General features: G+C 47.1%; 1 protein-coding gene across 5 annotated transcripts in view; it reads right to left on the reverse strand.

Moving 5' to 3' along the window:
* The window catches only part of TBC1D19 (TBC1 domain family member 19), a 122,348-nt gene that overhangs the window by 14,193 nt on the left and 95,767 nt on the right, over positions 1 to 12,388 (reverse strand). For 3 of the 5 annotated variants that reach the window (XM_014581119.3, XM_075930614.1, XM_006138181.4), the window contains 2 exons: positions 10,809 to 10,918; positions 8,897 to 8,988 (listed from right to left, as the gene is read on the reverse strand). In XM_014581119.3, the coding sequence (XP_014436605.1) occupies positions 8,897 to 8,988; positions 10,809 to 10,918 (202 nt within the window). The other 2 variants (XM_075930615.1, XM_075930616.1) reach the window with 2 other exon arrangements.

A 12,388-nucleotide genomic window follows, 5' to 3' on the forward strand; every position in this document is an offset into this window, starting at 1 on the left:
CATAGTTGGACATTATGGGACAACTGAGTTGTTTCGGGAGGATGGGGTTCACCTACCTGACATAAGTGCTGTCATGTTTTTAACCAATATAAAAGCTGATAGTAGAAGGTGTCTGGGAACCTGCGTAGGTGTAGGCAGGAGGTTGCTAAGCTAATTGCTAGTGCCTCCTTGTGGTAGATGTCCAGATCAGGCATTCCATAGGAAAAATTATAGTGACTGAATAAATGGCTTGGGAAAGGACTTGTGATTGCTACGGCAGGGAACCAATCTCCATTCTTATATCTCACCTTAACCCTCCTGTGAAGTGGGGTGAATAGTAAGATCTCAGTAATAGATTTGCTGGGGGCGCCCTGAAAGAAAAAAGAAGAGGGGGAGCAGGTAGAAGCTCTCGCCCCGGGTATGGTAAGGTCCCAGAAACAGAGTTGTTTGAACAGGGATGGAAAAGAGGAAAAACTAGTGAAAGCCCCCTGGGTAGTTACCAAAAAAAAAAAAAAAAAAAAAAAAAACACACAACAACCTGGAGGTTGCCAAAACTGTATACTGTTATCTGTTGGGTAGTCCCAGACACCTAATAATAATGTTGTGGCCTGAATAAATCCATGTAAATATCTCCTGTCTCTCTTTTGGTATGACCAGACAAACGATAGTTCACTGTTGTTCCTTTAATATTGTCTCTTTCAGAAGCTGCTAGTTCCCCATGACATAAACTGAGATAGTCCTAGCAGATCTGGCATGAATAAAGACATGTTTTGGAAACTAGATCCTTTTATTTCTGCAAGTTGGTTCCTATGAATTAATTTTTCAGTAATTCAGTCAAAATGTAATATAAAGAAAGCAGAAGTTTAACATCCATTCTTAAGTGTAGAATTGGGCCTCTGGGTAAATCTCACATTAAGAATTTGGCATTTATGTACAAAGCAGAACAGAGTTTAAGCATTTTCCTGATATACTATCTACCCCCCTATGATGGGGTGTCAGACTGACTCCCGCACTCCCTGAGACACCATAGAAGCACTCTGCGGCCAAAAGATGGCCCCATGTCGGTGGTGCGGGATTTGCTCAGGTGCCACTCTGAGCGCATGCATGGGGGCGCCGTTTCCTGGCATCTGTGCCGGCGTGGGCATGTGAAGGGGAGGAGAGACAGGGCGCGGGCCCTTCAAAAGGTTAGTGCTGGATGCCAGAAGGAGCACACAGGACCTGAGCAGAGGAGACTGAGCAGGACAGAGAGGAGAAAACAGCCCAGGACGGGGCATCCAGAAGCCCGCGGGTTGGTGAGTTACGGGGTATGTCCCTACCAACCAGACAGGGGAGTGCCCCCTGTCCTTAGGGTCCTGGGTTGGGACCTGGAGTGAGGGAGGGCCCAGGTCCCCCTCCCCTGAGCCTGACAGCACCATTCCGTGGACCCGGGAGTTGCTAGCCGCAAGTGAAGAATGAAGGACACAAAGGGACATGGGGAAAGGGTTTAGGTGTGAACGGGGTTTGAGGACGGTTAGGAGAGCACTCCTGATGATGAAGCCCCTGAAGTTCTGAGGGAATACACACCAGAACAGATGGTGGAGAATGTGGGTATCTGACCCTAACCCTTGGTTTAAGGGGCACCTTTAAAAAAATAATAATAATTAAAAAAAGAGAGAATATAATAGGGATGGGGGGCACAATGGACCCAACTAAAATGTTTGAGTGGTTGGCAGAGCAACAGCGGCAGCAACAGCAACAGACTCAACTGTTGCAGCAATTGGCCACTCAGAACCAGGAACAGCAGCGCCAGTTGCTGCGGGAGCTTGCTGATCAGCAACGAGCTCAGCATGAGTGATGGCTCCAGCAGGGCATCACCCTGGGGCAAACTGGTGGGGGAACTGGGCTGCCTGTAGAGGAAGGCACAATTGGGATCCCACAGTTACCCATATGATTAATGAAGATGGGCCCTCAAGACGATCCCGAGGCTTATTTGGTCACCTTTGAAAGAGTGGCCACAGTGGCCAGATGGTCCAAGGAGCACCGAGTCATGCTACTCGCACCCTATCTGTCGGGCCCTGCCCAATTAGCCTATCGGGGCCTAGCTGCCAGGGAGGCATTAAATTATTAAAGGAGAAAAAAAACTATATTAGATCAAGCCGTGGTAATGCCCAAAATATATAGGCAGAAGTTCCAGCAGGAACAGTACCCACTGGGGGCACGCCCGTGGGCAATGGCCTGGAAATTGTGTGAGGCCTGCTGGAGATGGCTAGAACCAGATCGCCGTATGAGCAACCAATTGGCAGACACGATAGCGTTAGAACAACTTCTACATATTTTGCTGAGGGAGGCTCAAAGATGGGCGCGGCGACATAGGCCGGCAACTTTGGCCGAAACCGTCACTCTCATGGAAGACTGTTTAACTGCTGAAGGACAGGAGGAGGAAAAAAGTATCCTCGGGAAGTCAAGCAGAGTGACCCCTCCTGGGGAGAGCCCGCCTTCCTCGAGGAGGTAGGGGCCGAGGGCTAGTATGGGCCCCGCAGAGTAGGGAGGATAACAAGCCAGTCACAGCAGAAGTGGAGGCTTTGAGGCCAGGGAAAGGAAAGAAAGGAACAAGGTGGGATGAAGTTGGATGAACACCGACGCTGGGGGCAATGACTCGAAGTTGCTGTTATGAGTGTGGCCAAGCATTTTCGAAGAGACTGTCCCTTTCTGGACTGCTCCTTTGGGCAGGTAGTGCCTCTAACCCATAGGGCCCAACCCCACGGCACAGGAAAAGTGACGGTGGGGGAAAGGTGGAAGGAACCTCAGTACAGGCCCTGGTGGATTCTGGGTGTGGGCAGGCAATAGTACGGGCAGACTTGGTTGCCGAACCCGTGTGAGCCGGGACGCTGGTATGGATGAAGTGTGTCCATGGAGATGCACAGTCCTATCCAACACCTTGGGTACGGATTGTAGATGAAGTAGAAGAGGTGATATGCCAAGTTTCCTTAGCACCAAAATTGGCGTATACGGTGCTGTTGGGGCCAGACTGGCCGGGATTCCAGCGGGTAGTAGAAACCTGGAGTTGGCAAACTTCCCCTAAGTCAGAGAGCCGGGAACCAGAGAACGCCTTGGCTGTTCAGAAGGTGGCAACAAGAGGATCGACAAAGGCGGACCAACCCCCCACCTCGAACTGAAACGGGAAGACCCCCGAGGACGTGGATGACTTGACAGACTGGGTGACAGGAAAGGATTTCCTACTGGAGCAAAGAGAAGACCCCTCCTTGACGAGAGCCTGGGAACAAGCCGGCAATGCAGAACCGGATCGTGGCACAGGACGATATCGGGTTCAAGGGCCTTCCTTTGAGGTATGAGGGGACCGCTTGTATCTAGAAACAGATGCAGGAGGGGGGCGAGGGACTTTACAACATTTATTAGTCCCGGAAGGTTACTGAAGGCAAGTACTGAGACTAGTCCAATGGAACCCCTGGGCGGGCCACCTGGGAATGGAGAAGACCCTGCAGCGAATCACCCAGAAGTTTTTCTGGCCAGGGGTGCATAAAGAGGTACAGTACTTTTGTAGTTCCTATCCGGAGTGCCAGCTAACCCAGCCCCGAACCGAGTCAAAAACTCCTTTAGTCTCCTTATCCGTGGTAGGGGTCTCTTTTGATCGGGTGGCCCTAGACCAAGTAGGCCCTTTAGAACAGTCCAAGACAGGATATCAGTATATATTAGTCCTACTGGACTATGCCACCAGGTATCCCAAGGCCATCCCCTTGAAAAACACGATGGCCCCAACGTTAGCCGTGGAATTAGTGAAGATTTTTTCTAGAATGGGGATCCCGCGGGAAATACTAATCAACCAGGGCACCAATGTATCATCCAAGCTAATGGCAGAGTTATGTAGACTGTTGCACATCGAAACTTTACGTACTTCCGTATACCATCTGTAGCGGGTTTTAAGGGTGCGAGCTCCACACCCCGGATCCCACGGGCTGGGCCGGCGGGGTGGGGTGGGGCTCCGCGAACCCACCGCCTTCGGAACGCCCAGTTACCCTGCCCTCCGGGGTTCACGGGCGAGTCCGGGCCCGGGTGCGATCACCCCTCGCCCCGAGTAGGGCCGAGGGGGCTCGGCGGACCCGGGCCGGTAACTTCCCGGGCAGCCCCCGGCCAGGGGCCCGACCGGGGCTCTTGAGCCGTCCCTCTAGTCTTTGCCCCCTTGTCTCACTGTCCCTCTCCGCGGGGAAGGGGAGTGGTGGTGTGTGCGGCCGTCGCCGCCTTGTGGACCTACACTGAGGTCGGGGCGTGGGGGAGTGGGGGACCCGGGCCCGCCCTCACCACCGGGTCCCAGCCCGAGGCCCTAAGTGGGATGGGTGCTTTAAAGCGCTCCCCCCACGGCAGGCGGGGCAGCCGCCCGAAACTCGCCTGCCCACGGGCGCCAGAACGGTCCCGCCTCGGGCTCCTTCCACTCCCGCCGCGCTGGTCCCCCGGGCCGGCGCAGAGTCAAATCACTTACCCCGTCGCAAACGCCGGGCTCGTCCCAGGGCAAGTCTCCAGCTGCCGGGGTCGTCCCCTTTCGTCGCCCGGAAGGCCGGGTGCTTGGGGTGCCGGGAAGACAGGGTGGCTGCCCGCTCGCTTCCCCCTGCCTGGATGTCTTGGCGCCCCTGTTATGGGTGCGGGCGGGTGACGTCAGGGGCGTCAGCCCCGCCCCCTCCAAGGTGTTCCCGCGCGGCTCTCACCGGAGCGCGCCCGCGGCTTCCGCCCTGGGCGCAAACCGGGGCGCCCTCGCCGGACGTCTCCCGGGCGCCCGGGGCTTCCCACGTTTCCTCCGGCGCGCGCCCGCCCCCGCCTTTGGCCGCGGCGGAGCCGGCGGCGCCGCGCCGAGCGGCTTCTGGCCGTCCCTGGCCGCCGCTTTCCACTGGGGAGGGGGGGCCTCCCCCGCTCCTAGTGCGGACCCTGCTGGGTCCGTCACACCATCTGCAAACATATGGGCTGGTGGAGCAGTTCGATCGAACATTTAAAAGTATGCTCCACTGCTTTACGGAGGAGGACCTGCAGGAATGGGACAAGTTGTTACCGGCCTTACTATTTGCAGTAAGGGAAGTCCCCCAGTCATTTGCAGGGTTCTCCCCTTTTGAGCTCTTATAGGCTGTGTCTAGACTACATGCCTCTGTCGTCAGAGGCATGTAGATTAGACACATAGGCAAAGGCAAATGAAGCCGCGATTTAAATGATCGCGGCTTCATTTACATTTACATGGCTGCCGCGCTGAGCCGACAAACAGCTGATCAGCTGTTTGTCCGCTCAGCGCGCTAGTCTGGACGCTCCCCTGTCGACATCAAAGCCCTTTGTCAGCAGCCCCGTTATTCCTCATGGGATGAGGTTTACCTGGGCTGCCGACAAAGGGCTTTGATGTCGGCAGGGGAGCGTCCCGACCAGCGCGCTGAGCCGACAAACAGCTGATCAGCTGTTTGTCGGCTCAGCGCGGCAGCCATGTAAATGTAAATTAAGCCGCGATCATTTAAATCGCGGCTTCATTTGCCTTTGCCAAAACAACAAATCTACATGGCTCCGTCGACGGAGCCATGTAGTTTAGACATACCCATATAGGCAACAGCTAAGGGGTATCCTAGACTTACTGTGTTTTAGCACATATAACCCGCGGGTTATACAAAGTTTTACAAAACCCCGCAACTCCACCACGGGGTGTACATATCTGTGGGGTATATAAGTTTATTTTTACTTGCCTGGGCGCGAGTGCGGCTCCACTCCCGCAGGCCAGCCAGCTCGCCTGCACTGCACTCTCCGGTCCCCACCTCCCAGAGGCTGCGGCTGATATGTGCAATTACCTGGTACCTTAAAGTAGCATATATAACATATGTGCAGTTTATCTAAGACTTTTTTTTTTAAATACATTTAGGAAAAAAACGTGGGTTATACACGAGTGCGGGTTATATATGCTAATTTACGGTAGTTAAGGAGGCTTGGGAAAAACAGGAATCATCAGTCCAGAGCTCGTTCCCTTACATTTTACACCTGAGGGAGAGGTTGCAGCGGTTAGGGGACTTCTCCAAAGACAATTTGCTCCAGGCCCAAGAAAAACAGGCATATTATTATAACAGAAAGGCTAAGTTGAGAGAATTTAAACCCAGAAATAGGGTACTTCTGTTGTTGCCCACGAAGGAATCTAAGCTCTTAGCAAAATGGCAGGGGCCCTTTGAAATTATTCATAAAGTAGGGGCTGTAGATTACAAGGCACACTTGGTAGACAAGAGGCACGGGACACAAGTCTACCATGTAAACCTTTTGAAGAAGTGGAACCTGTGCGAGAGTTTGTTGATAATTTCCTCCCCACCACCCATCAACCTAGGGCCCAGGGCAGAGGATGCTGGGGGTCCCAGGGAGGTGGTGATGGGGGAGGAACTGGCTTCTGCCCAGAGGAAGGAAGTGCTAGAAGTCCTTAAGTCTTACCAAAAGGTATTGTCCGCGACACCAGGATGCACCTCATTAGTGAGTCACCATATTGCAACGGTCCCAGGACACAAAGTACGCAATCCAATACGCCCACTGCCAAGAAAAATGTGGGACACGGTGCGAGAGGAAGTGCAGAATATGTTTCGAAGTATCCCACGGGGACTGGCAAAGTTCAATAGTCTTAGTGCCACGGCCGAATGGAGCCGTTCATTTCTGTATTGACTTTTATAAGGTAAACGCTATTTCTCGGTTCTACGCCTACCCGATGCCCTCGGTGGATGAACTTTCGGAGAGGCTGGGACAAGCTCACATTCGACATTAGATTTAACAAAGGGGTACTGACAGATTCCATTGACGCTTATGTCCAGGGAAAAGACCACTTTTTCTACCCCCTTTAGGCTATTTCAGTTTAGGACTATGCTGTTTGGGTTGCATGGGGCTGCGGCAACATTTCAGAGATTGATAGACCAGGTACTTAGAGAACACCAACCATATGCTGCAGCCTATATCGATGACATTGTCATTTATAGCCTAACCTGGACTGAACTCCTGCAGCATTTGCAAGTGGTGTTGAGGACGCTTAAGGATGCGGGACTCATGGCTAACCTGAAGAAATGTCATATAGGACAGTGGGAGGTTACATACTTGGGATATACAGTAGGAAGGGGGAAGCTAAAGCCCCTAGTGAGCAAAGTCCAAGCCCTCGCGGAATATCATACCCCTACAATCAAAAAGCAGGTCCGTCAATTTTTAGGACTGGTCAGCTATTATCGAAGTTTTATACCTGACTTTGCAATGGTAGCTGCTCCATTGACTGATTTAACCAAAGGGATACAACCTAAGAAGGTGTGCTGGTCGGGCAGTGCGAATGAGTATTTCAGCAACTGAGGTCATGCCTGACACAAGCTCCACTGGTGGTGCAACCCAGCTTCTCAAAAGAGTTTATTTTACAGACTGACGCATTGGTGGTTGGACAGGGAGCCGTTCTGGCACAAGAGATCAGAGGGGAAGAACATCCAGTATTATACTTGAGCTGAAAGCTATTCCCCAGAGAGCAGACTTACTTGACCATAGAAAAGGAGGCGTTGGTGGTGAAGTGGGCAATAGAGGCTTTGAGGTACTGCTCAGGAATCCTTTTAAACTGATAACAGACCATGCTCCACTATGGTGGCTCCAGTCGATGAAGGATACTAACCCATGAATAATGAGGTGGTATCTAGCCTTACAGCCCTACAAGTTCGAGGTACTATATCGGGCGGAGACGAAGCATAGCAACGCTGACTTCTTCTCAAGGTCTAAGGAAGGAGAAGAGGACACACAGGAAGGAGAAGTAAGAAACCTGAGGGTGAGGGTGTGTGATGGGGTGTCGAACTATCTGCTGGAGGTCGCTAACTCCCACGCTCCCCGAGACGCCACAGAAGCGCTCTGCGGCCAAAAGACAGCCCCGCGGCAGTGGTGCGGGGTTCACTCAGGTGCCATTCTGAGCGCATACGTGGGGGTGCCTGCATGTGAGCGCACCGGCATAGGTGTGTGAGGGGGAGGAGAGATGGGGCACGGGCCCTTCAAAAGGTCAGTGCTGGATGCCAGAAGGGGCGCGCAGGGCCTGAGCAGAGGAGACTAAGCAGGACGGAGAAGAGGAAACGGCCCAGGACGGAGAGGAGGAAACGGCCCAGGACGGAGCGTCCGGAAGCCCGCGGGTTGGTGAGTTACGGGGTATGTCCCCGCCAACCAGACAGGGGAGTGTCCCCTGTCCTTAGGGTTCTGGGTCGGGATCTGGAGTGAGGGAAAGCTCAGGTCCCCCTCCCCTCTGAGGCTAACAGTGCCATTCCAGGGACCCAAGAGTTGCGAGCCACAAGTGAAGACTGAAGGACATTTATCCTGAGCAAAGGACTCAGTTAGGACACAAGGGGACACGGGGAAAAGAGTTTAGGTGTGAACGGGGTTTGAGGATGGCAAGGGGAGCACTCCTGATGAGAAGGCCCCTGGAGGCCCGAGGGAATACACCCCAGAACACCCCCATAGGTCATGGAAATTCTTGTGAAGTTCCCTTTGGCTGTGATATTGGAATTCATGTGTGTTTTTATTCTCAGGGGTTTTATTGTTTGGGCATGCATTAAACTAACCATCACTATTTGTTTAAAGTATGTCCAAACAACAAACATTGTTTGTTTAAGGTATGCCCAAACAAACCAAATATGTTCAACCTTCTACTGTCAAAGAAGGAAGTAAAGTCCTTTATGTAAAAACAATCCAAGCCCATTTGCTATTTTATGAGATGTAGGGAAAGACTTTCAAAAACACACATTGATACTAGGAAACCCACCTCAACTGACTTTCAATGTATGTTGGACATTTAGCTGAAGTTTGGGCTTTTAAAAATCTCCCATAATTGTTGAGTTATAATATCAAAGAACAGCATTTCTAGAACAATGTGAGTTACAGTTATTGTCATGAATAAATGCTGAAATGAGGAAAAAGTACTTACGGTTGTGCCCCAATTTCTCGAAGATGATAAAAGAGCTGAGGGAGATGGGTTTGAAGAAGTGTCTCAAATAACAAACATAGTGACACAATGCCCTAGAAAAACAACACCACACCCTAAAAACATATTTTCATAAATTACTCACACAGACTATACTTTGAGTAAATAATATTCAAATTTAAAAATATATTTTTAATTAAAGCATTAAGACAAATTATTAATACATTAGTGATACACAACTAGAGTAACATGAGCAAACCAGATATCTTCACCCTTTAAGGTCCTGATCCTACAAGTTCCACTCCTGAGTAACTTTATATTTGAGTTGTCACATTCAATTTCAAGTCATCCATATGCAGTATCTGTAAGGAAAAGGTCTAATGTCCAGATTTTTATAGCCATCAAAAGATACAGATAGGTGCCTAAGTAGGACTTTAAAAGCACCTAAGTTCCACTGATTTTAATAGTAGTAGATTAGGTATTTTGAAAAATCCCATATAGGCACTTATGTGCATTTTAGATGCCTAAATATTTTTAAAAAAATCTGTCTCTAAGGGTATGTGTACACTACCTGGCTATTTCGGGATACCTATCCCTCTTCTACACAAGCCATCCATTATTTCAAAATATTTTTCGAAATAATGGGCAAGCTATTTTAATATCCCGGTAAGCCTCATTGCACAAGGGATAAGAGATGGCTCGAAATACTGCGTTATTTTGAAATTTGGCTCTATGAAGATAGCTTATTTTGAAATTTGGCCTACTTAGAAATAAGATATGCAATTTGCATAACTAAAATTACATATCTTATTTCGAGTTTAGGATGCTGTGTAGACGCACCCTAAGCCTATTAAAGGCCCAGTATTACGCAACCCATGCGGGTTTTTTTTATCAGAATAAAAGTAATACCAGTTACATATAGACAAGGCTTTTTGTATTATCTTTCATTAGACAAAGTGATAGCTGAAATTATTACAAACAAGTAAAAGTTAAGTAGTCTAAACTGTGGGAGAACATTTAAAAATTTCTCCCATTTAAAAATCATAATGGAAACTAGAATACATTTCCATACCATCAGGTGCCATGCTGCTAATATCCCAAAGCATAGGTCTAATCCAGAAGATGTTTATTACCAGGTACAATATCTACCACTGTGATAGTCATTTGTTTATTTGACCATCATTGTTACCATTCACAGTACTAAGCTTTTTAACAAAACAGTCCACCATCTGTAGCAAAATGGGCTCTTAGTAGCCTTCATCTTTTAATGTTATTAGATATTCTTCTGTGCTGTTCACATAATTAATAATACATTGTTACATAATTGGAAATATATTGCTATGTACATTTATAAAACCTCTTAATGTAAAAATACTTTGCTAGATTTTAACATTTTCTACAGCTTATATAGAGCAAGAAGAACTCAAGAGAATTTTCAAAATTGTATACTTAGCTAAATGAATGCCATTTTATTTAAATAAACGTATTTTATCAAAATGCAATTAACAACCAGATTCTATGTGAAAGTGAAAAGAAAAACTAAATTGAGATCCCTTTGAAAGTTGGCTGGGAATGATTAAATCTATAAACTACAGTGCTCAATTCCTTAAGTGTTGTTCTGAATCGAGGCCTATATTATACAAAAGATTTGGCTCCCCCAAAGCCTAACAGCATGACTGCAGTATTATTAAGTATCTCTTTGTCAAAGAATTGTACCATTATTGAAGTATAAATTACAGGATTTCAAATAAAGTTATATAATTTTACTTCAGCCTTGCATCACATTTTTATCATAGTTAAAGTGACATTAGTCAGCCACGTACGCTTAAGAAAATAAAATCATGCTATTATGCATTACTGTTCCATAACAAATAGAAATATAGACTTATTGGGTCTTACTTCCTAATGAACTTACAGAGGGATGAGAAGAGATGGAATGGAGTCTGAAGAAAAAACGCACATACATCTCACGGAATATCTGATACAATTTGGAAGGTTCATGGTACAGAAAACAAAGTGGAGCAACTGAAAGGATAAAAGAATTTAATTGACTCAATGCTGTAAAATGCTAAAATAGTTCAATGAACAAGTGCATGAAATATGAGAAAAAACATACCAATAATATCTTCAGACTAATACATTTATACATTAGTTCTGACTTATTTATTTTAAAAAGTATATTTATTTTTAATATTAGATATTATAATAAAAATAAATGACAAACAACATGAATACTATAGTCCATATTAAAATCCTATAGATATCAAGAGGCAGAACAAACTAGATCCTGCCTATTCCATAGACCTGGCCTTGCATGAGGATCAAAAATATGTTTTCAGGGTGGATGGTCCAGTCGTTTGGGTGCTAGCTAGGTACTCAGGAGACCTGGGTTTAATTTCATACTATACTGTAGACTTCTTATATATGCTGGACAAGTTACCTGGTCTCTCTTGGACTCAGTTCCCCATCTGTAAAATGGGAATAATAGCATTTCCCTACATTACAGATATTCTGTGAAGATAAATACTAGGGATGTGATAGTATACACATTTAAAGTGGGCTCATTGATTAACCTTCACAGTTACCCTCAATGCAGCTGCACAGGGGGCCGGGAGACGGAAGCAAACAGCTCTGCAGAACCTGGTACACACAGGGAGCCAGCTTTTAAGCCAACTGCCCACACACACTGACTCCTGCGGAGCCATCTCCACCCCTTACTCTTGTGTGTCAATGTAGTGGTTATATGTTTACCCACAAAATGCATTTTAAAATCCCAAGTAAATACATAAAGACAGTGAGTTACTCAGGTACTACAGTAGTAAAGACCATATAAGTAAGATCAGTCAAACAATACGTGGACACTTTCTTACTCATTTAACAACCTGGACAAAAATTTACTGGGCAACCATTATAAAGCCCTTTGAATACCAGCTGATACAAAAAAAAATGCTGTCTAATGAAACTAAGCTGGAGATTTCTAAAGTAAACATTATTTGAACTGTAAACCTTAAGTAATTTTTAAAGAGCCAGTTTTTAAAACAAAGCTCAAGTCAGGTAGAGAAAGGGAAGGACTTCTGGTTGTGATTTCAACATAGTCAACTGTGTAGTCTTTTGGAGGAATTTGCAATCAACTAATTGAATACTTAGAAGTTGGGTTCAAACTGGATTCCATACTCAAGTGACAATCTTCTGAAGCTCAAACAGAGAATACGGATTAAATATGTATTGTCAAATTACTAAGTAGCAATACCTACTGAGGTTCTTTCCCATTAGGACATCCCAGGCTACCTATGCTGTTCAACAGAAAAAACTACTGACATCAGAAAAAGCAAAAACTTAACTAAACAAAAACATTCCCTTATCATCTGAAGCAGGACCATTTTTAATTAATACATTTGCACCAGCTGTCTTGTCAGTTTGGAGTGCTAATGAATGTTTCACAAAAATACAAAAGTGATATGTTTCTGGAATTCTTATTGGCATATTGACACACTC

Source organism: Pelodiscus sinensis, chromosome 5 (genome assembly GCF_049634645.1).
Source record: "Pelodiscus sinensis isolate JC-2024 chromosome 5, ASM4963464v1, whole genome shotgun sequence".
Lineage (NCBI taxonomy): Eukaryota > Metazoa > Chordata > Testudines > Trionychidae > Pelodiscus > Pelodiscus sinensis.